This window comes from Rhinolophus sinicus, linkage group LG07 (assembly GCF_036562045.2).
Source record: "Rhinolophus sinicus isolate RSC01 linkage group LG07, ASM3656204v1, whole genome shotgun sequence".
NCBI lineage: Eukaryota > Metazoa > Chordata > Mammalia > Chiroptera > Rhinolophidae > Rhinolophus > Rhinolophus sinicus.
The window spans coordinates 752361-780347 of record NC_133757.1 but is presented as its reverse complement, the minus strand read 5'-3'; the positions used below and the strand labels follow the sequence as shown (position 1 = coordinate 780347).

The 27987-nt window shown below is 52.3% G+C and overlaps 1 protein-coding gene across 10 annotated transcripts; it reads left to right on the top strand.

Annotated features, from left to right (window-relative positions):
- The first annotated feature begins 13 nt into the window (after positions 1 to 13).
- Positions 14 to 25553, top strand: LRRC27 (leucine rich repeat containing 27). 10 transcript variants are annotated; one of them, XR_012498343.1, is made up of 12 exons: positions 16 to 177; positions 1435 to 1694; positions 4573 to 4703; positions 7270 to 7406; positions 10684 to 10836; positions 12217 to 12610; positions 13117 to 13263; positions 15400 to 15496; positions 18294 to 18412; positions 19986 to 20112; positions 21398 to 22963; positions 25101 to 25548. XR_012498343.1 is itself a non-coding variant. In XM_074338768.1 (11 exons), exons 2-11 carry the CDS (start codon positions 1491 to 1493, stop codon positions 21473 to 21475), a joined length of 1584 nt encoding a protein of 527 aa, XP_074194869.1. In that variant the 5' UTR covers positions 14 to 177; positions 1435 to 1490; the 3' UTR covers positions 21476 to 25553. The 10 variants fall into 10 exon arrangements, 9 of the variants coding, with proteins under 9 accessions (XP_074194869.1, XP_074194871.1, XP_074194873.1 ...); XM_074338768.1 differs by having other exon boundaries at positions 14 to 177; positions 13120 to 13263; positions 21398 to 25553; XM_074338770.1 differs by lacking the exon at positions 25101 to 25548 and having other exon boundaries at positions 14 to 177; positions 21332 to 21456.
- The last annotated feature ends 2434 nt before the right edge of the window (positions 25554 to 27987 follow it).

Genomic DNA, 27987 nt, shown 5'->3' with positions numbered 1-27987 from the left:
AGCTCCGCGACCCGACTGAGCCCCGCTGCGCTGCAGGTGTCCGCGCGCAGGCGCAGCACACGCTCCGTGCGGCTGGCGTCTCCATGGCAACCGCGTCAGCCCGGCGGTCTCCATTGTGCGTCTGTCCCTCTCAGAGCTCGGGCCCCTCGGGCGTTGCTAGTGGGCCGGACGCCGCAGGTGAGGGACGAGCGCCGCGGAGGAGATGGGGGTCGCAGGCGACGCGAGGACGCCGCACGTGGCGGGGGCTGGGGGCGCGGAGCTCGCGGGCACGAGTGCGGGCGGCACAGGGAAGGAGGTGCCGCGGCTGGTCGTTCTGGCCCCGGGGCTGCCCCGCGCACACCGCCCCGAGACCTGGAACGTCCGGCCCGGCCCGGATGGGGAAACTGAGGCAGGGTGCGCTGGCACCTGGAGCCGTTTCACACCCGCGGAGCCCTCCCCGCTCATGTTTAGATGTTTCGATCCTGTTTTTTCGCTCCCGGGTTTCAGACATACTCCCTGTTTGGAGCTTTGGAGGAGATTGAAGCCCCCCGCCCCTCCCTCACTGTCGGCCCGCGATTCCCAGAAAAGGACCCGCCTGGGAAAGGCCCCGGGTCTCCACCGAGAGCAGGCCGCCTGGGGTCGCACCTGTACGTCGGTCCCCACGCGTTAGTTGCTTGACCTCCAGGCAGTTCCTTAACCAACCCAAGCCTCGGATTCCTCCTGGCTGATGGGGGAAGGAAACGAAGGAACACAGGGCACCTGCTCTTGCCGGAGGTGGGGGTTGTGTTAATGCAAGAACGGATGCCTGTGAACTGTGAACCTCCCCCCTCTTGACTGTCACTGCTGGATAAACTGTTGCGAAATTACACGTGGAAGTGTCACAGAATGAAGTTTTGCTGAGCAACAGTTCTCGAACTGTGTGTTGAGCAAAAGTGTTGCTGGACAACTGAAAGTCTGGATTCTGTTTTTCCCGGAGCCTAATTTAGTACTCGCCGGACCCAGCGCCTCCCACTGGGCCAAAATGGTAAAACTGGCCGGCTTCCTGGTGGGAGCAGCTTCAGGTGTAGTGGAAACGAGCAGTACTGCTCCTTCGGAGCGCCCTCCTGTTTTATGGAAAGAATATGTTGGTTTACTGACTCTGAACCGTTGTAATCAGTTTTCAACTCTAAAACAGCCATTTCTACTTTGCATTTTCCAGGAGTTGAAGTTAAATCTCCAAGTTCCATGGTACAGAGTCAGGAGCAGAACATTTAAATCTGAACCCTCTTGCATCCCAGGTTTTTTGTTTTGTTTTTGTTTTTACAAATTTAAAAGTCAAATTTATGATACTGTTTCTTAAAAACGATTGCTTTTGTGAGCACGCAAAATCATTGCACATCTGCTGCACAGCCAGCCCAGCCGCGTGTGAACGAGTCAGTGTTCCTAATTGTTGCTGTGTCCCCTCCCTGTCCCCAGGTGACTGCAGACCAAGGAGAATGAGTGGTGGCCCCGGAGGCTTCCCTGCCTGACAGATGGAGGAAAGTGGCTCTGGGGCTGCCGAGCCCAAGCCCAAGACTGAGCCCAAGCCCGGTGCAGGTCAGGCTGGGAGCATGCCCGCCTCCCTGGACGCTCACAGGAGTGTTGAGGGGGCGATCTTTGCTTCCTCGCTGATTCTCGACTTGAGTCACAGTGGTCTTCACCATTTAGGGGAGGTCTTTAAAATCCCCACCCTTAAAGTAAGTGGGGCATTTCTCAGGGTGCTGGGTAGATATAAATGAACAGTTCACCCACCCACCCCCACTCCCTCCTCGGGCTTTTATTGTAGGCCTCTCTTCAGAAGACGATTCTAGAATGAGACAGAGGAGGGTTAACTCAGGGTTTCATGTGCTGCTCACAAGAGAAGAGGACTGTGGGGTGAGGGCCAGCTGGTGGGGCTACCTTGGAGAGTCAGACTCCAATGTCCTCTGTCCTCGAGAGTCTTAAGAGTCAGAAAGCTCGTGGCAGACACCGCAGCCAACAGCTCCCTTGGTCTCTTAACCATTTCCCAGAAAATAAGACCGAACTGGAAAATGAGCCCTAGCATGATTTTTCAAGAGGACATCCCCTGAACATAAGCCCTACTCGGAAGTCTTTAGGAGCAAACCTTAATATAAGACCCAGTCTTATTTTCAGGGAAACACGGTATTTAAAACACAAAACCACTATTTCAGGCACCACTGAAACAGTTCAGAACTGTTTCTTACCCAGTGACGTTACATGCTGATTACCTTGTGCCTGGTGCCTTCTCCAGGCGAACCCCACCTGCGTGTAATCCAGCAGGTTTGTCTTGTGGCCCGTGAGTTCTAGAATAAAGTTCCATCAGAACATAGCTTTGATGTGAGACGGCGAGGACGCCCACTGGGAGTGCTCTCTTCCTGGTAGTCACGTGATTTCCTCATTTGCCTTCGTCTGGAAGATGGGGATGAGAATATTTTCATGAGAGGTTACAAGAAGTCAACGATACCACATACACAGCACGCTGCCCACGACACGGCACACACGTGACACGGCACACCATTAAGGCATTGACTGACATCTCTAAGGGCTTTTACAAAAGCTGTGTACTTAGATTTTTCAGTGGCTGCTTATTTACTGAACCCTAATTGTTTGTCACTGCCAGAGCCGGCACCTGTAGGAGTGAATTACCGAGTCACCAGGGCTCCTGCAATGTATGTGTCACTTTTTGTGAAGCAAATGCTGTCAGTTTGAACGAGGAAGCCAAAAAGGTCATGAGGTTTATGTCACCTTTGTGCATAAGGAAGAAGGGGAAATTCCAAAACCCTTCTTCAGGCTTAATAAAGAAACGTCATAGCTGTTTATGATCTTCAGAAAAGAGATACACATTTTATTGCTATGGCAACAAATCATTGAGTGAGGCGCCCACTCAGAGCTGTGGGCTTCTGGGGGGTATGGGTGCATTTGCAAGGTCACCCGATAGTCCTGAACTGTGGGAAGGGCCCATCTGCACACGGTCTCGACGACCCACGCGGGAGGATGGGGACAAGTCGCCGATTACCCAAACCCGCTCTCGGGAAGAATAGTGCCATCTTTTCTCTCTGCGGCTCCTTTCCTGGTATATTGGAGGGCCTGTGGCTTCCAGGCTGAGCGCTGGAACGGGCTAGCCCTGGGGGAAACAGGCAGGCCTGAGAAACTTAAAGCCCATGCTGCAGCCGGAGGCCACGGGCTCCCACGTACCAAGTTTCCACACACTGTGCGTCTGCAGTTGCCAGGTCACTTCCCAGAGACTGTGCCCGACTTAGCTGATTGAAGGTTTTTGTCTTCCGTGCACCTAGAAGAGTGGTTTCCTCATCAGCGTTTCTCAGGTCTCTGCTGGAACTATGAAGGGGCTTGGAAAATGGCATGGGAGGTAGAGTCGGGACTTGTGAAGTCGTGACAGAAAAGGAGCTGCACGGTGGCACTTTCCTGCACTCAGTGGGTCTTTAGTAAAAAAAAGCAGTAGTCACAATGGCTGATGCTTACCTGGCTCTCCTATGTCACTTAGTGTACCCGGGAGGCGGGTCCCATGACACTGGAGCACAGAGGTTGGGAACTTACTCAGAGTCACACAGCTAATAGGTTTGGAAACCTAGATTTGAACCCAGGAAGTGTGGCTTCCAGACCAGCGCTCTTAACAGACGTGCTGTGCTGCCCTGGTAGATAGAGGTATATAAACGTGTATGTATAACACACAGAGGGTGCCAAAGAAATTATGCACATTTGGAGGAAGGAAAAAATTGTATTAATTGTAATACTCAATATATACTGATAACAAAAGATGAATACAAGTCACGTTTGACTTCTGCAATTACAAGAGGTGCTCAAAGTGGTTACCACCAGCATCCAGACCCTTCTGATTACAGTGAACTACTGCTTGAGCAACGCTGACATTGCTTAAAATGTGTAGACATTTTTTTGGCACCCCCGGTATAAAGTAATGTGAGGATATAGAACATACAGCAGCATTAGGATATTTCTAAGTTCCCCGTCACCTGCCACACAGCCTGGCTGAGCATGTGTGTACATGTCACCACCAGGCCGTGAGTCCTGCCCTCCCCCTCCCTCACTGGTAGCTCCTTCATATGGTGCCTTAGGTTCCACTGAGTCTACGTATCCAGTGTCCTGAAATGATGGTTATGAGGCTATTCTCGTGCATGAAGCCACAGCAGACAGCTGAGAGCGTGTGTCTTTCAGTCATTTCCTTAGGTTGCATCTGTCCCTGGGGCCAGACATGGCTCTTGTATTGGGGAACACTGAGTGTGGGGCCCAGGAGGAGGAGAGTGATTAGAAACCCTCTGGGCGTGCATTTGGTGTGAAAGGGTGTTTGCAGCAAAGTTTGTGGGCTCATGGTGGCCCCTGAGCCGGCAACCAGCAGGGAGGCCACGTCCTCAGGTCAGTGTCACTCAGCTGCCCACGAGTCTGGCGCTTTCCTTGTTTCAACTACTTGAGGGTAAAATATGACGGTTTTCCTCTTGATGTATCTGATTGCGACAGCTAGTCGCTCTTTTGGAAATGCTTTTAGGATGTACTGTGCTTTAAATTTAGTTGGTTGACAAAACATGGTCTTCTTCCTGGAAGCAACTGCACCTTCAGAGAAACGCGCTCTGCTCGATCCCTGACGATTTCTTCCACTGGCTGCCAAACCTCACGTGGCTGGACCTCCGGCACAACAGGATCAGAGCACTTCCTTCCGGGATTGGCTGTCACAGGTAAGTTGCGTCCTTGCACTGCAGGCTCCAGGACACGGCCCCTGTAAATGTGTCAGCATCTTCTCTTCACTGCATTTTGACCTCAGGACAGAAGTGTCTGATGGCATTTTGATAGCCAGCCGAGAGGTGCAATGGCCGAGTGTGCAAACTCACGCGGTTTAATCCCACATTTAGGTACCTTGGGACGAGTAGTACCACAGACAGGGCCAGGGTTGCAGCACCTCTGCTGGACCCGCCGTGCAGGTTGGCAGCGTCTGGTTCCGGCCCTGACTCTCATCACATGAGGCTGCAGGGTTCCCGCCAACTGCTGGGTTCTGGGTCCTTGTGTGTCTGTGCTGGTTCCTGGTGAAGAAAGAAGTGTGTAAATATCGGTGTATTTTAGAGATGGCCATTTGGTTTTCTGCTTTCTAAGTGATACATCTTTTGTTTTGTTTTAAAGGTATTTGAAAACTTTGCTTTTAGAAAGAAATCCTATCAAAATGTTACCTGTGGAGTTGGGTAAGTGTTCAACAGTGAGGTAAAACGTGGTTTAAAATGCTATCTTCTGAAATTCCTGGAACCTGCAGTAGAAATACCAGCTAGAGGGGCAGCTGCTGTCCCTCCACTCTGTCCTCAGGCTCTCGAGCTATTGGTGCTTTAACGTGTGTTCTACATTTAAAGCGACACCTGAGATCGGTGTAAGAAGTGACAAAAACAAAGACCCTTGGCCCCAGTGCACAGCCTAAGGGAATTAGCCCCACCCCACCCCGGCCCCTCCTCCCCTGCACCAAGGTAACCAGTCCACTAGTGCTTCCTCACTCACCGTCCCTGATGGCAGGTGTGTAAAGGGCCTCCCTTCCAGTCTGTAGGTTAGATGACGCCACGTGTGGCATTGGCGACCTGCGTCTCGGCTCAGCAGAATGCAAGGCGTGTCCATGTGGGCGGCATCCAATCCCATCCATGTGGACAGGCACCCCCGCAGCATCTTCCTACCTGCGTTTTCCCTGCCGCAGTCGTCAAGACGACGATGAGGAGGACACTTTGCTCTGTCACCATCTGTTCTGTCTCACAGAGTTCTGCTCTTTATTATCTTTGCTACCTTTAGGTTTGGCTTGCTTTCCTTTTTCTGACTTACTCGGTTGCAGCTTGGATCCAGCTTCAGACCTTTCTTTCCTGACCTGTGACGTTACCGCTGTTACTCTCTCTCTCAGTGCTGCATGGGCTGACGTGGTGTCAGCACCACTCAGCTCAGTGCTTTCTAATGCAGTGACCATGGGCCCAGTTCACAAACTGGGAGACAGTCTCAATCCTCTCTGTTGCTGTGTTGTAGCTACGCCCCACATGTCATGTCAGGTGGGTGGTTTGGACCGTGTTGGCGCTGACTTCTGGCCCGGTGTCTGCTCTGTCTGATCAGTGTGGTCTCTGCACGGAGGAGAGCAAGCTCTCAGGTAGTTTTGGTGTGGTGCTGCATCATGGAGGTCGGCCTGTCGCCCACAGTGTCCCAGGTAGCCACACCCTTAATCGTTTGACCATTTACTTCATCAGGACCTGAAGAAATGTGCAGAAACATTCCGTGATTGGGGCTGTGCCTGCCTTTCAGTCCTGGCAACTTCTGCTTTATGTATTTTGATACTATGTTATTGGTTGAATCAAAATTTAGGATTTTATATTCTCTTGTTATTTTTGTTGCTCTGACTGCTGTGGGTTGTCATGTGTTCCTCTGATGGCACAGTTGGAGCTTTGTCACATGCATATTGCCAGTCGGTACATGTTCTGCTTCCTGTTGGTGTGGCATATGTCTTCCATTCTTTTACTTTCAACCTCTCAGGATGCGACTGTGTGTATTTGCTAGTGGGCAGGGTATAGCTGGATCTCATTCTTACCCCATCAGACAATCTCTGCCTTTTAGTTACATTGTTTGATTCGTTACACTTAGTGTAATTATTGATATGAATGGACTTGGTCTGTCATTTTAGTTTGTTTTCTGTTTACCTCATTAGGTTTTTTCTCTCTGTTCCTATTTTCCAGTTAACTGTGTATTGATTGGATACTATTTATACTTCCATTTAAAATTTTTTTATTGACTTTTTGTGTATATCTCTTAACATTCCTTGAATGGTTTAATGGTTGCTCTCGGTATTATGGTATACATCCTTCCAGTTAGCACCTGCCCATATCCCGGAAAATGGCATCGCCCTGTAGCCACACAGAACCACTGATTGCATCTGGTCCTGTGTGAGAGTTGTCCTGTGCGTGAAGTCTACACATGGTAAAACTCACAGTTCAGTGTTACGGTTTTTGCTTTCAGCAGTCACATGTATTTTAAATAAATGAAGAGGAAAACATTGGTTACGTTTACACATTGTTTGGTGTCTGGTGCTCTCCGTTCTCTCCTGAAGACACAGTTTCCATTCAGCAGCTTTGTCCTTCAGTCTGAAGAACTTCCCTTCAGGTTTCCTAATATCAGTCTTCTGGGGAAGCATTCCTTATATTTTTCTGAAAATGTCCTCATTTTTCTGTAATTCTTAAAGGATATTTCTGGTACAGAAATATGGGTTGAATTTTTTTTTCATCCTGTGCTTTCAAGATGTCCCGCTGTCTTCAGACCTCGTGGCCGGTCCCACAGCTATTCTCGTCTACTGAGAACTCGGCTGCCCGCCTTCGGTTACTTTCAAGATTTCTCTGTGCCACTGCTTTTCGGCAATTTGGCTATGACATGCCCAGGTGTGGTTTTCTTTGTTTGTCCTGCTTGGAATTTGTTGAGTTTATTCAATTTTTTTTTTTTAAATTTTATTTTATTAAATTTATTGGGGTGACAATTGTTAGTAAAATTACATAGATTTCAGGTGTACAATTCTGTAATACATCATCTATAAATCCCATTGTGTGTTCATCACCCAGAGTCAGTTCTCCTTCCATCACCATATATTCGAGTTTATTCAATTTTTAAATTCACATCTTTTGCCTAATTTGGGAAATATTTTGGTTGATATTCTTCAAATATTTTAATGCTCCTCTTCTCCCTTTTTATGTATATGTTGGACCTTTTGTTGTTGTCCCACTGATTACTGAGCTTCTGTATGTTAAAAAAAATAATTTTTCTGTTCTTCAGAGAAGATAGGTAAATATCTATGAGTTTATGTGTCTTTTTTCCTTATCATTTCCAACTAGCTGTGAAAAACCATCTAGTAAATTGTTTTTCAGATATTGTCTCCAGTCCTAGAATTTTCATATTTAAAAAAATAGTTTCTATTTTCCTTCGCAGAGTTTTTATTATTTTTCAATTTGGTACAAACACTTTTCCTTCATGTCCTTGGGTGTAATAGCTGCTGGTATTAGTTTGCTCAGGCGGCCGTAACAAGCGAGCACGACGGGTGGTTTAAACAACACAGTTAACTTTCTCACAGTGTGGAGGCTGGAAGTCCAAGGTCAGGGTGTCTCAGGGTTGGTTGCTCCTGAAGGCGCTCTCCCTGCTTCCAGAGGCCACGTCCTGCTGTCCTCACATGGCCTTTCCTCTGCGTGTACGTCCCTGTGTCTCCTCCTCTTGTTAAAAGGACACTGTTCCAACCAATCAGGGCCCATCCTAATGACCTCATTCTACCTTAGTCACCCCTTTAAAAACCCAGTCTCTAAATACAGTCAAATTTGGGAGTGCTGGGAGTTAGAGCGTCAACATAGGAATCTGAGGAACATAACTCGACCCATGACACTATAAAATTCTTGTCTGCTATTCTGGGTGGTCCCAGGGTCACTCAATTTCTGGCCATTTCTTCCAAATATGAGGACTGTTTCCTGTTTCTTCCTATGTCCAGTAGCTTTGGATTGCATCCTGGGCATTGTGATAGATCTCCTGTAGAGATTCTGAGTTCTGCCACATTCCTCTACAGGGCACTGATCTTTTAAAAGTAGGGAGTTAAGCTGACAGGACCGAGGCTCCAAACTTGCTCTTTTGCGGAGGGTGACATCTCCATTGAGTTCTCCCAGCCTGGGCCGTGCCGTTTGCAGTCGGTCCCGTGATAGGAAATTCAGCACTCTGCCAGAGACCCGCTTGCAGAATCTACGTGCAGAATTGTAGCCCTGCAGTCCCTCTCTTTCCAGAACATTCCCCTCACTTTGGAGCTGCTGGGGTAGCTCTGAAGCCTGTCCTCTGGCCCACAAGTCACCACGACAGTCCTGACCCCTCCCTCCCCAACCCTCTTGCTCTTGCTGTCTGTGGTGCTCCCCGGCCTCCCCTCAGGCAGCACCCCACAGGTGCACTGCGCCCTGTCTGCTGTCAGTCTCCCAGAAGCCGTCATTCTTCCCTCCAGCCCCGTCTGCTCTCTGTTGCTCTCCTGCCTGCAGGTGGTTTGTTTTGTGCCCAGTTTCTAGTTTTCTACCGCAGAGCTGCGCTTACTGGAGCTGCTCCGACATCGCTGGAAGCAGAGCCCCTTGCTGGAGGTTCACAGTGGGATTTGGTGGTTATCTAGACCCAGCGCCATTCATCCTTGACTTAGGCCCGGCCACTGAAGTGGGTGCCGTCCCACTTCCCTGACAACCATAGGAATGACTGCTCAGCTCCGTTACTGCCTCTGTCTTCTGTGCTGTGTGTTCACAGATTTTGCTTTCCATGTGTTGTAAATCCAGCAGCCACTTTCTAAATTGTCAGTACTTACTGATGGTCCCACATACTCACCCTTCTTCTGGTGCCCTGTTTCCTGAAGCTCCGGGCTTCCATCTGCGTGACTGCCTCGGCCGGAAGATCTCTCTTTAGTGTTAACGTTTAATCTGCTGGTGATGAATTATTCAAGTTTGATTTTTTAAAAAGTCATCTTTATTGGTCCCATCATTTGTGAAGGATATTTTGGCTCAGTATAGGAATCTAGATTTTAGGGATTTTTCACTACATAAAAAAAAAAAAAATGTCTTTATTATCTTTTGGTTCCCATCTGTTGAAAAGTCAGCTGTTAGTCTTGTTTTTCTTTAAAATTAATACATGTTTTCCTTTGGCTGCTTTAAAATTTTTCATTCTGTGTTTAATGTTCAGCAATTTGTCTATGACGTGCCTGCGAATTGTTTTTCTTTGTGTTTACTCCGTTGGGGGTTCACTGAGCTTCTGGAATCTGCTCAGTGATGTCTTGAATCAGATTTGGCAAATACCTGGTTATTGCTGCAGTTCCCTTGTATGTGATGAGTTGTTTTTCTGTTGCTGTTTCCAGGATGATTTGTTTGACTGTGATGTTCCTAAATGTGGACCCTTTGGCTGATACTACTGGGGTTCGTTAAGCTTCTTAGATGTATAGACTAATGTTTATCATCAAATGGGGTATTTCTGGCCATGGTTTTCTCAGATATTTTTTCTCATCCATTGTTTTGCTCCTTCTACGACTCTCATGACAAACGAGGACATGGTAGCACACTTGACGTTCCATCTTCAAGTTGACTGTTTCTTTGGTCATCTTGTATCTGCTATTGAGTCTGCTGAATTTTTCATTTCGGTCTGTGATTTTCAACTCTAGAACTCCTTCTTGGTTTTTTAATAATTTCTATTTTATTAACATTCTATGTTTGTTGAGTCATTTTAGTATATTTTCGTTTAATTATTTTTCATTTCTTTGAACATGTTTATAACAGCTGTTTTGGAGTTTTCGTCTGCTAAATGCAACACCTGGGCTTTCTCGAGGACAGTTTCTATTGGCTGTTCCTGAGGAAATGTCACATTTTACTTCCCTTCACATGCCTTGAAGTTTTTTTGTTGTTGTTGAAAATAGGCATCTTAGAGAATACATTATAGCAACTTTATATTGTGGTTTTTATGTGTGGGCTGTGGTTACTGCTTTACTTTATTTTATAACCAGCCTTTAATCTGTGGTATGTGTCTCCCCTGCAAAGCTTTTTTTTTTTAAAGGAAATCTCAGGCGTCTGTTACAGCATTTTCCCCTAATGTGCACACACCTCATATCACTTCCTCCTTGTTTTTGTTGTGTAGAAGAGTGTGAATACTGACGGGTTTCCTCTCCCTCAGGGAACGTGACGACGCTGACAGCGCTGAACCTGCGATGCTGCCCCCTGGAATTCCCGCCTCAGCTCATCGTGCAGAAGGGACTGGCCGCGATCCGGGCCTTCCTGCAGGCCTGCGCCGCCGAGCGTCCCTGTGCCCGAGACTTGGCTTCTCTAGGTGTGTGTGTAGGACCATGATCGTGACAAACTGCCTTAAAGCTGCAGTCAGTGCTTTCTAAGGTCAGGCCCGGAGCCTGTGGGATCCTCACACATCCTCGCCAGACTCACAGCACATGGTCACACACTGGCCCACACTCACCAGCGGCCGGTTCACACACAGGTCCGCGCTGACCAGCGGAGCTCGGTTGCCTCCTGGCCTGGCTCTGTGTTCACGGGGTTGCACCCTCAGTGTGCATCATGCAGCCTGTGTGGGGTGGGTGGGGGTTCGAGGTCGCTGGGATGAATCAAACGAAACAGTTCTCGCCCCAACACCTCGGGTACCTGTTCTGGGAATCGCTTGGTCCATTAGACAACTACTGACCATATTGTAAGTATTTTTCTTTAAAAACACCAACCCCGGATACGTATCAGCCTGACATGTAGCGGTGGGGGCGTGTTGTCCTGTGTATGTGTGCGCTGTGCCCTGTGTGGCACCAGCATGGGTCACACTTGGCTGCCGTGGGTCCCACAGGAGACCCAGGCTCTGGGTCGTGGGGGGCGTGTGCAGATGTGCAGTCCTGACAGCGCTGGACATCAAAGCATTTACCTGTTTCATATTCTGAGTCCTCAAAGATGTTGTATTGACAGAAAGGCTTTTGCTTAAAGAAGAAAATTGCAAATCACTGATACTGAAATATGTTTTGTAATTTAATGTTTTAATGTGTAACATTTAAGAGTAACGGTGTTTTTATTATCTTTCAACCCCATTGCAGTTTTTGTTTTTTACATTTAAGGCTGTGTCTGTGTAAATACAATAGACGTGTAGTCCACTATGGAAAAAAAGGTAGACAATAGCTAAATATTAATAAATTAGGCTCGAGAGGCTAAAAATGAATTCAGTTTTTATAGGAAGGTAACTTACAACGGTTTAAAGCTGTTTAAAATGTGTCTAAGGACACAAGGGTGGGTGAGTGTAGATGGTTGGGAAGAGGGTGGTGGTCGGGGTTTGGGGTCCTGCCCCAGCACCCCCAGTGTGTCTGTGTCCCACTGGAACAGCCTCAGGAGACAACACCCATCTGTGGGACCCCGTGGCTCCAGTGCCTAACACGGAATCTGGCCAAAACTGGATGAATACATTTTGGGCCAATTTTCTCTCAAATAATTCACCTAGAGCTAGAGATAAGTGTTTGAAAGTCAACAAAAGCATTGCCAGACAAAAGCAACAGGCCTACGGGCTAAATATGAATTAGAAATAATGATACCAAAGGTCCAAAGGGCAGGAAGCAGAGGAGAGTCTTGATTTGTATGGATTCACATGGGCAGTGAGGGCCTGCATCTGCTTGAGTCCCAGGGCTGGGGTGGAGGTCCAGACTGCTGACACGGCATTTACTCCCACTAGCGATTTCATCCGTGAAAAAGATGACCCTAACTCAGCGGCCACATCCCCCATTGGACTTACCCGAGGAACGTGTGCCTGACAGAGAAACCATTCATTCTCAGGAGCCAAAGGGGACCAGGTTAAAAAAAAAGGTGGACTCGTTCCCACCTGTTGAAAAACTAGACCTGAGTGACCTCAGAAGGTCCACTGGTTCCCCGGAAGACTGGCCTAGCGAGGAGGAGATCAGGCGCTTCTGGAAGCTGAGGCAGGAGATTGTCGAGAGGGAACAAGCGGAAACCCTTGCCCACCGGCTCCTGCCCGTGCCGTTACCGCCAAACCTCCGGGCTGTGCTGCGTGCCCAGCGCCAGGAGCACCCCAGCCGCAGACACATGCCCACAACGACCCAGAAGCCAAGGTCTGTTTTCTCAGTCTTTGCCAAGTTGAAATACTGCTTTATAATTATCTTTTAAAACATCAGATGTGCGTCCGTGCATGTTGCCGTCATTGTTGAGGCAGTGGTACCAGCCTGGTTTAGGTGCCGTGAGCCACCCAGGTCAGGGCAGGGCTTCGAAGCCTGCTGCCCAGAAGCCGCTTCCTCCCTCCCTCCATGTACGAGTTGTTAGTGACACGATGACAGTTCACCTTGTAAACGGGCAGCCTGCTGAGAGCCTGCAGGCTTATCCAGCCCTTTGAACGTGAACCCGAACCTGTTCCGTAGCCCTTGGAGGTTCCCAGGCGGCCTGGGGAGTGGGAGTGGAGGCTGGGCGTCGTCTGGCCATCACGGCTGGCCCAGCGTGCGTCTGGCCCGTGAGCCTGGCTGGCACATCCAAAGTGTGTGTTTTCTGACGCGGGTCCTCCAGGTGTGGGTGTTCATCACAGGGTGTTGTGAGGTATTTGGCTAAAAATCTTGTGTCGTTCTAGAAGGAAGCCGCCCTCCTTCGGGGGTGTCCTGCCTGGCCTGGCGTCAGTGAACACAGTGCTGACAGGAGCACCGATGCTGGACGACAGCCGGGCCTCAGGCCTCCGAGAGCTCAGGGAGGAGCAGGCACTGCTGGAGCAGAGGAGGAGGTGAGGCCGGACGTGGGTGCAGGTGGCGGCCAGGCCTCGGGGCCTGCCTGCCTTCTCAGGTAAAGGCTCTGTTTCCTCTTCCTCTGGAAGCTAACGTGCTGCTTCTCGAGGGCGTGAGGCCACTTGGGCCAGCCTGGGCATGGCAGCAGGCAGCTGTTAGGTCTTGTCCGACCCAACCCCGCCTGCCTTCTTTCTTGTACTTTCCTGATTTCCTACCCTTCCTTAACCGGCCCTCCTCTCTTTTCATTCACCTGGCTGATGGGTCTTTTCTAAGGAAGTTGTTTTAAAACAACACGCTCATCAATAAAGTTCCCTCTGACCCCTGCCTCATCGGCTCACCGTCCCGTGTCCTCCAGCTCCGCTGACCGCCCCCTCCCCTGTGCTCTGGGCCTCAGGAGGCTCAGCTGCCAGGGACCACACCCACAGTGCCCTGGGGCCCCTCACCTTCTGGTTGGGTTTGGCCTGTGGGGGACCCAGCAGGAGGCCAGTAGGGGGCAGCCCTCCGGGTGAGTCCGGCCTGCGGTCCTTCCCATCAGGCTCCTGCCCTGGACCAGCCTGCCCCTCCCTTTGTGAAACCATCCTGTGGTGTCTTCCCTTGGGCCTGACCGTAAGCGCTGTTCACACACCCAGTTCTGACTGCACTTGACATTAGGCCTCTTTCTAGTCAGTTTCTTTTCCTCCAGTGAAAGGGTCAGTGAAGTGAGGCCTTCAGCGCTGCTCAGGGCACAGGATCCCCCGGGCTGTCATCCTGACGGCACGGCTGTGGCCTAGGCTGCCCATGGGGTCGCACGCACCAGCCATAGCTGTCAACCGCAGCTCTCCCATCCCCCCCAAAGTGTCCCCCAGCTGGAGTCCAGGCTGCGGGGTCGGGGAGGGTCTAGGTGTGGGCTGAGCGCAGGTGGCTTGGCAGGGTGGTGCTGAGAGCAGGGCACATCCGTGTCCCAGCGACAGGAGCTTCTGGAGCCAGTGTGTCGGCTGCGCCCCCCGTCCTGTTCCTCTGTGCCCCATTCCCTCCTCAGCAAGCAGGTCCCTTGCATCCAGTCTCACTGAGGGCAGTGGGCACTAAGGAGCAGGTCCCTGGTCTGGGAGAGCAGCCCATGAGGTCACAAAGTCACAACCCCACTCCAGGAGTGCTGGGTGGAGGAGAACTGGGGAGCCCAGCTTGGGGCTGGGGGTGCTGGAATCACTTGGGTGGGGAGGCCTCTGCAGAGCTGTGGAGGGGGTGCCTGGCTGTCCCAGGCCTTTGATAGCTAAGCGTGGTGGCAGCAGGAAGCACCCCGTTGGAGCCTGGGGAGGGTGTAGCAGGCCCCACCGACGCCTGAATCCTGCCACAGCACCCAGCGCAGGGACAAGTCCTTGGCAGGGCCCGGTGACAGTGACCCTGAGGGTGGAAGAACCCATAGCACAGGCGGGTGGGAGAGGCAGGGGCTGTGTGCTGAGAGTGGAAACGAGAGGGCCGGATTTGGGGGCTCTGTGGGGAGGGGTGCCAGCTATAGGAATCTATGGAAGACCCAGGAATTGGTTCAAATGGGCAGATGGAGATGGGGGCCCGGCGAGGACTCCTGGGGACCCCATCCCATCTCCATAGCCATGACCACAGCCAACCAGGGGCTGGTTATACGTTCAGTTCAGAGATTCCGCAGGTGTCATGGTGCCACAGCCCTGCCCCTGAGCCGTCAGCAACAAGCCCCTGGAGTATTACTGTGGGGAGTTCATGGTGCAGCGGCCAAGACTGTGCCAACATGGAAGCCCCTCCTGCAAAAGTGTGGTGGCACCGTGGCCATGCCACAGGTGAGGGGTCTTGGGAAGGACCCGATGTCACCCGTTGAGTGAAGTTGACCTGTCAGCGACCCTCCGTTCCAGTGGAGACCAGTGAGTGCCTGAAGGCCTGGAGCTCAGGGCCACAGCCCCAGCCAGCCTGCTGCCACCATACCAGGGCTTGCCCCACCCTAGACCGCCCTGGCTCTGCCCCGCTGCGTTTCAGAGCACCCAGAATGCGGTGCGTGTCCGGCTGCTGCACAATGGAGCAGAAGCAAAGGGCTCTTGTGTGAAGCTTGAACACTGACAGTGGCCATCCTTGTAAGCTATGCTTTCAGCTGCTTGTACTGTGGCGCTAATGTGACACATTTTCTCCAGAGACAGGAGAGTGCTGCAGGAGTGGAGAGAGCGAGCCCAGACCATGAGGAAGAGGGCAGAGGAGCTCAGCCAAGTCCGACCCGCACGGAGCTCCCTGGTATGGATCGCCAGTGGGGGCAGGGCTTGGTGACAGTGACCGTTATTCCAGCTGCTCACGCCTACTGAGTGCTCTGTGGTCATGCACACCTCATTCAGCCCTGTGGCCCAGGTGGGCTGCAGTGTCCCCATTTCACAGTCGAGGACCTGAGACCCACAGGCCCCAGCTGGGCTGGAGCTCAGGGAAACCTGGCGTCGGCCTTGGTGCCGGAAGGTGAGGGCACCCACATGTGTCCTTCTGGGTCTCCTGCCCTTGGTCCTCTCAGCTTCGAGGTCAGTCATCTCAGAAGCCAAGAAACCGTGGTTCGGCAGCTTCATCCCCTGCATCCCCAAGGATGGGGCCGCCAGCTTCCACGTGTGTGGCACTTGGCACCCTGAGGGCAGTACTTGTCTCCCCTTTTCTCTCCCAAACCATTTGGGGGGTCTGAGCCCAGATGGGCACAGGCGACCGCAGGCCGGGCAGCCGGCGGCCGTCCCTCTGCTGTACCAGCTTTCTTGTTCCCCGTGAGCATGAGGCAAGCGTGCTTTGGAACTGGGTCGCGATGTGTCTTCAGTAATTTAAGACGTGTTCCCTGCGTGTGACCCCACGAGGCCAGGGGTTGCCTCTGCACCCCCTGGGGGATGGTGCCCTGAGCCGCTGTCCACCTCACAGTCGGGTGGCTCACTCAGACAGTCCAGGGGTCTCTTTCAATTCTAACTGTGTATTGAACTAATTGTGACTTGCAGAAAAGTGGCAAAGATAGTGCAGAATCCCGTGTCTCCCCCAGCTGCCCCGATGCTCACCTCACCCCCACACCCTCTCACAGTCCAGAGTGGACAGCAGGACAGTGCTGTTAACAAGAGGAAAAGCCAGCTCGCCAGGTCCCCCACCGATGCCCTGGTCCGGCCTGTGGTCCACGTCTGGGTTTCCTGGGCTGCCAGCTGTTCTCTCACGACTAGAGTGAGGCTGTGCCTTTGGGGCAGGAATCCCGCAGACTGGCTGGCGTCCTGCCCCTCACTCAGTGCTTCGCGGGCTACGGAGTTGGTCGCCACCGTCTCTCCCCGAGGTCCTGTCTCCCTTTGTGGCCGAGGCACTCCTGGGGGGGGGAACACTGGGACTACAGATGGTGCCACGCTGGCCACCACTCCCTGGCGTCCCTCAGGACCCTTGCCTGCAGCGGGCGGCTGCGGGCAACTTTCTGCCAGGGACCTTTGCTCCTGAATTTTTCTACCACCCGGCGCTTCCCCCGTTGCGCAACAATGGTTTGTTAACCTAAGGAAAGAAGACAGTAGAACCTTTTTCTCCTACTGGGATGTCACAGTGCAACACCCACATTTACAGAATTGGAACCTTTCCTGCTCAGGGGTGATTGGGTTCCCTGGGCCCTGCCCATTGGCACAGGTCACCAACATGCCCTGCTCAGCCACCTGGTCCTCAGAGCACCAGGTCAGCGGGTGATTGGGACCATGGCACCACGGTGGCTTGGGCTCCTGCTTTAAACAGGACGTGTTCGCTCATGGCACACGTGCTTCTTACTGAAGACCTGTCTCAGTAAGAAGGGACAATGTGGAGGGCCAGTGATTGGAGGAAGACAGCAGGGCACCCTCTGGCCTCAGGCCTGTCTGAGATCCCCCAGCCACGCAGGGCCACATCCAAAGGGGCATTTTAGGAAAGCTCGTCTGGTGCGGGTGCCCACAGTTGGTGGGAGGCCAGAAGGTTGTGAGGCAGGAGAGCTCCTAGCAGACATGCAGGGGTTGCCCAAGGAGGGAGGAGGGGAAAGGAAGTTTCCAGAAGATAGGGACCACAGGGAAAGGAACCAGGGACAACAGAGGATGCCACTCCGAGGAGGTGGGCGTGTCCAAGTGCAGGACTGCGGGCCCTTGGGGACTCAGCATCCCGTGTTTGTGGGGACTTGAAGCATATTATGTGAATGCGGTAACTTAGAAGTGTTCAGGAATTTATTGTTTTCAACATGAATGTAAATGGCGTGTGACTCCTTACAGAGAGTTTCCAAAAGCAGGTCGGCCTTTGTCCTGTGTTCCCCTGCCCGTGAACGTTGCCCTTTGCTGCACAGTCCACCTCTCTGGCATTTGCATGCACAGCCGGTAAAACCTGCGAGCCACAGCCTGAGCTGGCAGGGGGCACAGCTTGGGGGATCAGGAGAGTGTGGCTTAGGAGATTCTGACAGTAGCAGTGGGCTGGAGACAGGTCCAAGACCTGCATGCGAAGCTCAAAGTTGGTGGCGCAGTCAGTGGGGCCGCTGCTCCCCCTCGGGGGCGGGGCCGTGACCGCCACCCTAGGAGGTGAGGCTGTGACCATGGAGGGTACGTGTGAGGAGGTCGCGCGCTTTCGCTTGGAATCACCGTGGTCTTTTATCAGAAAAACCAGCACGAAAGTATTTCTGGCAAGTTTCTGAAGTTCGTGTGTGCCAGTTCATTACGTCGTTGGGCCGAGACCAGTGAATGTATACAGGCTTTCTGATTACAAGACTTTTCCCGCTTTTCTCATTTTGTCAGTTATGTTGTAGCTTGAAACTTAGTGATTTAAAAATAAGGTCATGACTGTATGCAAGACCCAGGCCCACTGTAGATAGTGTGTTTGTCGCTGCACTGATAGAATTCCCAGTGGGTGTCGCGTCGGCTGCAGGAGACCCCAAGGCCCAGCCCCAGCTGGCGGTGCGAGTCAGCGGGCTATGGAGGGACCGCCCTCTCTGCACAGCCTGCTTGCCTGGTGCAGAGCAAGCCTGTGTGGGCAGATGGGCGGTGCTCACAGCAGTGTTGTCTTCGGTTCCTGAAAACATCTTGTTACGTTTTCCTAGGTGGCATCCAAGATTCCCTTTGCCACAGATCTGATTGATAATGAGAAAATACCAACGAACCCATCTGGAAACCCGAGACAAAGCGAAGAGCAGTCACTGCGAGCAAGTAAAGAGCTGAGGTTGGTGGCCGGCTCCCAGCCCCCCACCCTCACCCCCCACCCCACAGCAGGTACCTTGGGTCAGCACTCACCCAGCACGTTCTGAGGTGCGAGCTTGTGGGGCTCAGGCGTGGAAGGGAGAGAGGGAAGCCACAGTCCTGTGCTCGGAGCTGCTCTGGCTGCCCCGTTGACTTGTCCCCACCGTGTCCACTCAGCCACCAGCAGCCCCTCCCACAGGGAACAACAGCTGCTCTGAGGTCCCAGCTGGTGTCTAGTTTTCCCGTATTCTCAGCCCCAGTGCTGACCTAGGGTCTGCGTCCTAGGAGTGCCCACTGGGCTCCCTCGTCCTTCCCCAGCGGCTCTGATGCCATTGGCTTAAGAGCAGGCCACAAATAGACCTCCTTGTGTGTGTGCGTCTTGCCCAGAAACCTCACACTCTGCACCCCACACACCTGCCAGGGCGCAGGGACTGCGGGAAGGCCTGAGGCTCCGGCACTGCCCTGCATGCCCTGCCTGCTTTCCTGGCCGCCCCTCTTGTCCGCACAGGCACAGCCAGAAGGCAGAGCCTACGCCAAGTGTGAGGCGTGGGTGCAAGACTCAGCTGCTCCTGGCCCGCACCCTCCCAAGAGGACCGGCCACCCGGCCAGGCGTCTGGCACTGCCCTCTGCTGTGTGCCGTAGCAGCTCTGGAGGCCGAGGGAGGTTTAGGAAGCCTGGAGGAAGGTGCTCATGGTATGGGACACAGGCAGCAAAGGGTTCTTTTCCTGAAGAACCATGCCTCCTCTGTGGCTAGGCTGTGTGGAAACCTCACAGCCCGCAGATGGGATGCACCCCGGCCACGTGGGAATGGTCTAGACGACAGTCAACAGCATTCACGCCTCAGGCCCTTAGAAAGCCCATGGCTGACCACGTCTGGATGGGACACCTACTGCCCGGGCATGATTTTACTACATTTTACTAAGAACCCGTCTCAGAGACGTAGTGCTGGAGTCTGGGTTCTGCAGCCTCAGAGGCTGCTATGCTGTCCTTTGAACAACTATTCAGAAAAGCAAACAGAACAAACACAAACCCTGCTGCTGGGTGGGGTGCCGTCTTCAGGAAGCCCAGGGGCTCCACCCTGCCAATGGTGGCCCAGCCCCCGCCTCAGGAAACGGTGTCACTGTATTTAATGGAAAGATATGAGCCCAAAGCCCTGAAGCTAAGAGCAGATGGTTTAGATCCTTATTGAATACAACCTCTGTTCCTCTGAGGATTTATTAACACTGCGCATTTGATATAAAAACCAAGACACAGCCCTCCCTTCATGTGGCATGACGTGCAGTGTTGTAAATGTATGATGTCTTAGATGGATTTGAAGTTTTTAAAACACAGTGTGTGTTCCAGCAGCTTTTAACTAAGGAGACGGTTGAGAGAGGCAGCCCAACCTGTGAGCTGGTGCCGGGAGGGCAGTGGGCAGGTGGCCTTATTGTCACCACTTGATGTGTATGAGCCCCAGGGTGACGATTTGGCCTGGAGGAAAAAAGGAAGATTCTTTCTCTCCTGTTGTATAGAAATTGCTAAGACCAGGCTCATTCTGGTGGCCGCTGTTTTCTCAGCACCGTCCAAGGGGCTTTAGAAGAAAGGCTAAAACAGCACATACGGCAAATGCACGAACGAAGAAAAAGATTTCGAGGGATGGCACCACTCGAGGAAATAAGGAAAACTACACAGGATCTGGAAATTGTAAGTATCTGTTGGCTGTATTTAAAACTAAATTGCTTTATTAGAAATCGAAGGGCGCTTGCGATACCTCTTCAGACAGAGCACGTGTTCTCAGAGCTTGTGGGGAGGCGTTTAGTGTACCTCACAGTGGGGGATGTTCCTAGAATGACGGTTGATCAGAGATTAAGAATACACTTCTGCCGCGTGGGAGCCCTCAGAGGCACAGTGTCCCCTGACGGGACGCAGCCACGGCTTCTACTTCATTAGTTGAGATGGGACGGGATGTTATCTGTGGAGTCCTCCCCTGACGCTTCGTGCCAGCAGAGCCTGGCGGGGCCAAGAGGCTGCCGCTGAAGATGCCACAGCTGGCGCCCCCGTGTGTGTAGTAAGAGCACCTCCTCCCCCAGCCGCTGGCAGCTTCCACCCATTCCACAGATACTGATGAGCACCTCCTGTGGGGCCGGGCGTGTCCGGGGTCATGAGAGAACCGCAGTGAGCAAGGGAGATACTTCCTGTCCCGAGTGACGCAGTTGGCCTGCCCAGCCCGTCAAAGGCCCCACCGCCCTCCCTGAGAGTGACCAGGCCTCGTGAGTTCCTGGACGCTGGCCCCAAGGCCTGTGCTCCCTGGATTCTCACAGCCCGTTTCTCCTCCTGGCCACCCAGGCCCCTCGCTCCTGGGGCTGCTCAGAGTCTTCCCTGGTGGCTTGGAGACCCCGCTCCCGGTCTGGCTGGCACTGGGCTGCACTGAGGCTGCCCCCAGAGCAGCAGCACTGCCCCCACATCCCATCTGAGGGCTGCAGCGCCACTGCCCTCTCTCTCCTGGGGCCCAGGCAGGGGTGGGGGAGGAGGGAGTGCAGGCAGGGGCTGGGCCCCTGCAGACTCTGCCCCCTCTCGCCAGGCTCTCTTCCTTCAGCCCAGAGAATTTTACCTGCCTTCAGAGGAGCCTTTATTCTCTCCAAATCTGTTGTTTGCTGTGTGACCTCATCCTCGGACACCCAAAACCCTACTTTTAGGGCTTGTGAACATGTGTCTCAACCCACTCCTTCAGGTTACAGACTCAGAAGTCTACTTGTGTTCGCACCTCCTCACTCAGAATTTGATAACACACTTGAAATGGACCAAATCCTTGAAAGATACCATCTGCCAGAACTCACACAAGAAAAAAATAGACAATCTGAGTAGGCTGATATGTATTAAAGAAATTGAATCAATCCTTAATAACTTTCCAATGTTTTCACAGGTGGTTTGAATTCTACCATACATTTAAGGAAGAAATTATGTATAAACTCTGTACAATCTCTTCCAGGAGACAGAAGCAGAGGGAATATTCTGTAACTCATTCTATGAGGCCAGCACGACCCCTATACCCAAGCTAAAGACATGAGAGGGAATGTGTGGACCACTGCCTCTCATGAAAACGGATGCACAAATCCTCAACAGAATGTTAACAAGTTCAAGCCAACAGCGTATAAAAATAATTACATACCACAACCAAGTGGGATTTATTCCAGATACACAACGTTTGAAAATAAATCAAACATTAAAAATAAATCAGCACAGTCTGTCACGTGCACAGGCTAAAGAAGAGCCACACAATCACGTCCATAGGTGCAGAAAAAGCACCTGACAGAATCTATCACCGACTCGTGATCAAAGCTCTCAGCAAACAAGTAGCACGGGAACTTCTTCAATGTGGTAAAGAACATCCACAGAGACTCCAGCTGACATCACACTTCACAGTGTGAAGCTAGAAGCTTTCCACATGGTCAGGCACAGGCAGGCCGTCGCCTCTCACCATTTCTCCTCAACATTGTACTGGAAGTCCCAGCTCCTGCAATAACACAAGAAAGGAAAAAGGAATTCAGGTGAAGAAGGAAGAGGTAAACCCTTTTTTTGTTCTCAGATGATGTGATTGTCTATGTAAAAAATCCCAAAGAATTGACCAAAAAAAATTTGTGGAACTCATAAGTGATTATAGCAAGATGGCAGGATACAAAGTTAATACATAAAAGTCAATTGCTTATATACATCAGCAATGAACAAGTGGGATTTGACATTAAAAACACATACCATTTATATTAGCACCGAAAAATGGTATAAATATAACAAACTGTGTACAAAATCTATGTGAGGAATGCTATGAAACTGAAGAAAGAAACCAAAAAAGATCTAAATGAATGCAGAGCTATTCCATGTTCATGGATAGGAAGACTCAATATTGTCACCATGTCAGTTCTGCCCAAATTGATCTACAGATTCAAGGCAACTCCAATCAAAATTCCAGCAAGTCATTCTGTGGATATTGGCAATTTGATTCTAAAGTTTATACGGAGGCAAAAGACCCAGAGTAGCCAACACAAGACTGAATGAGAACCAAGTGGGAGGACTGACAGCGCCCACCCCCAGACGTCCTGCACAGCTACAGTCATCAAGACAGGGTGGTGCTGCCGAAAGAACAGCCAAGGAGGTCCACGGAACAGAGCAGAGAGCCCAGAAATGGACCCTCGTGAACGGAGCTGGCTGCCCTTTGACACAGGAGCAAAGGCAGCTCAACGGGGAAAGGACAGTCTCTTCCCCAAATGCTGCCAGAACAAGTGGACATCCCCTCGCAGAAAAGTGCGTCTAGACAGATCTCACAGCCTTCGCAAAAAGTAAAACTAAGTGGATCACCCTTCTCAAGCTACATGCATTAAATACATACAGTTTTTGTATATTAATTACACCTCAATAAAGCTGTAAAAAATGGACCACAGACCTAAATGTAAAATGCAAAACTATAAAACACCTAGAAGACGACATAGGAGAAAACCCAGATGGCCTCGGGTTGGTGGTGACTTTACATAGAACGTCAGAGGCATGAAAGGAAAAACTGGTAAGTTGGACTTCATTAAAATTCAAAAATTCTCTGTGTAGGGCACTGTCAAAAGAATAAGACAAGCCACAGACTGGAAGAAAATATTTGCAAAAAAACATGATAAAGGACTATTAACCAAAATACACGAAGAACTCTTAAAAACTCAACAAGAAGAAAACAACCCAATTAAAAAATGGGTCACGGATCTGAACAGACACCTCCACGTTAAATAAGCCCATGAAAAGGTGTTCCACATGGCACCTCATTGGGAGACGCAAACTAAAACAGGGACGTGCCTCTATCCTAGGACACTGATGCCTCAGACCATGAGGACGAGGACGTGCAGCCACAGGAGCTGGTCACTGCCCTGCTCACTGACCCCCCCAACCCAGCAGGAGACTTGGGTGTGGTCTCTGGAGGGGTTCACACTCCCATGTGAGGCCACGCAACATCCACCCCCCGCAGCCCCGGGGTGGGGAGCATCAGGCTGCTGTCCAGGCTGGGGGGTGGGGCAGGCACACCCCCTGCAGTCGAGAGCTAGGAGGGACCTCTGAGGAACCTGACCAAGACAGGTGACCTAAGAATCCTGACACTTGGGCGTCCCCTAGTCCTGACCTGACCAACATGAACACCTCCCAGCTGAAAGCCCCCCCCCCCCAGTCCACAGTATTTAATGAATTTTTAGTGCCTCATTCTTGAGTGTGAGTGAGAGCCACAGGTCAGCGGTCTGGAGGGGAGCCCCAGTGTGAGGCACAAGCCAGACAGGCCAGCTGGAAATGCAGACACTCTGGGAAACAAAGTTAAAGCTAGAATTAAAATCCTTGGGGTAACAATAGAAAACATAGCCATCACGGAACAAGTTATTAGAATGGAACACTCAGATAACCAAGAAGCCTTGGAATTAAGTTAAAATTATGGCAAAACCTTTAAAAATGAAAGAATGAAATCCAGAGATGAATTTGATCCCCCGTGAAGCAGGACAGAAAGGACAGGAGAGATGGGAAGACTATAGCCTGGCCCCAGGCGTCACCTCTGACCCACACACGCTCCAGAAAGACACGAGCGCAAATGGAGGGGAGAAGCTCATAAAAATACGAGGTTCCCGCAAAGATGCGTGTCCAGACTGCCGCCCACCATGCCCAGCACCAGGAGCCAGACATTGTCTGGGGCTCCAGGGAGGATGGCCGGGCGCAGTGACACCGCCAGCAGGCTGATGGAGCTCGTGCTCACGTTGCCAGCTAGGGGCCAGCATAGAAGGGACTCGAAACGTCCCTTCCTGTGCAGCCCATCACTGGAAGCTTCTACAGTGTGTGGTCTCCCCACACAGTGGAGGGGACAGACAGGAAGTGAGTGTCCCAGGGCAGGCTGTGCTCTGTGCAGGAGCCAGTGGCGCCCGTGGCGCCCCGAGGGTCGCTCCAGGGCACACAGGCCAGTCTGAGCACTTGCCCAGGGCATTGAGTTTACAGTCTGGGGGGACTCCCCGGCACAAAGGTGCAAAGCGTCTGTTTTTAATTCCACAAAGAATGCATGTTTTATAGAACAGAAAATATAACCAGTGGATCAGCAGCAACATAGACCCCGAATGGTAACTGACCCCACAGTTGTAAAGGGTCTGTACTGGGGGTGCTTGGGCTGGAGGTCCAGGTCCAGGTTATGCTTCAGTGAGATGGTACTGCCTGGGGGTTGGGGGCGGCCTTGGGGAAGGGGCGGTCCTGGTGCTGTGGACACAGTACCCACTGGCCAGCGTCTCTGGGGCAGAGGTAGGCAGGAGCCCACTTCTTGCTGCTGGCCAGTGACCCCCCAGAGCCAGGCTTCATTCTCCGTGGGTGGCCTGGGAGCAGGAGGATGGAAGCAGGTGGCCTGCACCTGACTCCAGGGCCAGCGATTTCCTCCACCTTAGGGACGCTGGGTCCTGTGTCTGCGTCCATGGGACAGAGGTGCCAGGAGAGTGTCTAGGGCCACCGCTGTTCACTGACCGTGCATAGGACACCTGGCTGGGCCCCCGTGGGGAGTTCAGGCATGTTCCTGGTCTCCATGGAAGTGGCCCACCAGGGTGGCAGCACGGCCACCTCTGCAGGACCAGAGTGTGTGAACAGATAGGCTGCCAGCCCAGTCCTGCCAGCCTGGCTAACTGTCCCCTCCTTCCCTTCCAAAGGCCAGAAAGCTGCAGGATGAAGTAATGAAACTGAAGTTGGGACCCACCTGAACAGTGGTCATGGCTCCCAGCTCTCACGGGAAGCCCCCCACTGCGCCCACCTGCACCACAGCCTCAGGATATAGCTTTTAACACGAAATAAAATCTGCAAAAGCCGACAAATACTAATGACAAAGCATCACGTGCCCTGACGGAAACATCTTCAGCCTGAAAGTGGGGTCAGCACCCTGTTTTCTTTCTCAGATGCCATCTTGTGTGTGCTGCGGATATTAGGAGTCAGCTCGGGGGACGTTAGAGGTGTTTCACTGACAGCCTATTGTTTTTGAATCTACGTTGTTTTTTCTGAGGCTGCAAAAGGTTTAAGCTGCATTAAAATAAGAAAGAATACCATGAATGAGCCACATTTTAATTTCTAGGGACATTTTTCTTCCAGTGCAATTGACAGACCACGTGGATGTCAGCCCTGCCTCACCCCACCCCACCTCCAGCCCCCTCCCCACCCATGTGCCCTGGCCACAAATGTGACTGTCACTTTCATCGATTCCTTTTCATGCAGGGACGGGGGAGAAGCCAGCTCACCACGTCCTGCCAGGTCAGGAGCCCTTCAGTCCACCTTTGCCTGCGAGGGGCTCTAGCTCAGCTTGCCCTCCTCCCCGCCAGCAGTGGCGTTTTCCTTTGACCTTCACCCTTCCTGCTTGCAGACCCCTCACCCTGCACACCGGACAGATAGTCCCAGCCAGGGCACACCCCTGCCTGACCTTCCCATCACAGGTCATGTCTCTCACGCAGACTGTTCAGTTGTCTGACTCAGTCTCTTGCTCTGAACTCATCGCTTCCTGGGCCCAACGGCGTCTCCTGCCTTGGGCTGCACTCGCTCTGCTCCCGGTTCCCTGGGGTCTCCAGCAGCCCTGTGTCCTCTGGGTGGGTGTCTCCCAGCTGCTGCAGGACCCCCCAGCCCTATAGGGTCCAGAGATAGACTCCCTTCATGTCACCCTTTGCTCCAAGAGTAACCTAAGAAACAGCACGTGGTAAAAGTTGGAGACTGTTCGGTTGTTAAAAAGAACAAGTGTCAACATCCAGTGTGGGGGCCACATGCTCACTATTCCTTCCATCTTTCTGTCTGTTTGTTTTGCTGTCATTCCATTGTCCTCCTCTATCTGAGGTGTTGTGTACTTTTCATTCCATCCTTAGGGGCCGTCTTTTACGTTCTCTCATAATCAGATAGGTATTTTCCCCTTAATTTTTGAAATTTAAGAGTCAGCTTTCCTCCCCGCTCCTCCAGCCCCATCCTTTCCCTCTGTTCCCTGTCCGTCCACTGCCTCAGATGCAGCCTTACAATGTCCCCCTCGTCTGTGCAATGTGACACACTGCCTAGTGGCTCAAACAGCAGCCATTTTGTGATCACTCATGACTCTTGAGTGCACTGGGCTCAGTGGGGCGGTTCTGTCCTCGTCATCCGAGCAGGGCTCTTGGGATGGGACATTGCCTTGTGCCCTGCAATGTCACCTGGGAGGCACCTCTCTCTCCCCACCTGGCCCCTCCGTGTGGTCCCTTGGGCAGGGAGCCCTCCTTGCTGCACAGGGCTCTGGAGTGCAGAGTGGAAGCTTCCAGACCTGCGTCAGGCTTAGGCCGCAAAGGAGTGGAAGCACTGCACCACTTCCTCACCGCAGGAGGCACTCCTGGCCTGGGCGCTGGGATCTGCCTTGCCCTACAGGAGGAGCCTGGGGCAGGACTTGGCCTGGGCACACAGCTGCTGCCATGGCGGTGGTGCAGGGTGGGGAAGTGGGGGGCGGCCATCCTCACCCACTGTGCAGACTCTGCCAGTTCTGTCTCTGACTCTTACAAGAGAGGTCAGAGGTTGGGTTCTGGCTGAGCAGTTTGAATCAACTTGGAGATTTCTCTCCAACACTAGGACAAGCCAAGTCAAATGAGAACCTGGAAAGGGTCCCAGGGTCCTGGGGAGCCTTCGGAGGGGAGTCCCAGATATGCATGGAGTCCCCAGGGAGTGCTCTGCCCCCATATTTCTCAGTGACCCACCACCAGCTTGGGGTACTCTGCATTTGTTTCCCTTGTCACGGAGAACAGGCTTATCTTAAGAAGCAGCCAGCTGGTTCAGAAAAAGAAGGGCCACAGGTCAACTGTTCTGAAGCTGAGGCAATTATTTGGGAAAGATGCTGCACCCTAAAAGTGTTCTTGCTCAGATAGGTGGAACTTCAGGGCTCTCGGATCTGGGCCTGACAGGGTTCAGACCCACTGCTGAGAGCCGCCCTGCTCATAGAGGCTGCCAGGGCTCCTCTGCCAAGGAAGCAGGAGGGCACAGGTTTTGGGGTATGTGGAGCAGCTCTCTAGGAGGCACCAGTCCCCTACCAGGGCCCTTCAGCATGTCCACTGGCCCAGGAGAATTAGCAGTGGGGGTAGATGCTGCACATGGGATGTGCCACAGGTTTGCTGCTCCTGCCCAGCCCTGCCCATGGCCGAGGGCATGAGAATCCCACTGCTCACCCAGCTACAGGGGAGAACTGTGGTGGTGGTGGTGGTGGTGGTGGTGATGGTGACGGTGGGGATGATGATGGTAGTGATGGTGGGGATGATGATGGTGGTGATGGTGGGGGTGGTGGTGGTGGTGGTGGTGGTGGTGATGGTGACGGTGGGGATGATGATGGTAGTGATGGTGGCAATGGTGGTGGTGGTGGTGGTGGTGATGATGGTGGTGGTGGTGGTGATGGTGGTGGTAGTGATGGTGATGGTGGTGGTGATGGGGGTTGTGATGGTGGTGGTGGTGGTGGTGGTGATGGTGATGATGGTGGTGGTGGTGGTGATGATGGTGATGGTGGTGGTGGTGGTGGTGGTGGTGGTGGTGGTGGTGGTGGGGATGATGATGGTAGTG

Coding starts and splice junctions, on each gene's coding strand:
- LRRC27 (XM_074338766.1), top strand. CDS start 1,491: ATGGAGGAAAGTGGCTCTGGGGCTGCCGAGCCCAAGCCCAAGACTGAG. Junction 7,407..10,683: donor TTTGGCTATGACATGCCCAG/GTGTGGTTTTCT, acceptor CCTCTCCCTCAG/GGAACGTGACGACGCTGACA. Junction 13,264..15,399: donor CTGCTGGAGCAGAGGAGGAG/GTGAGGCCGGAC, acceptor CATTTTCTCCAG/AGACAGGAGAGTGCTGCAGG.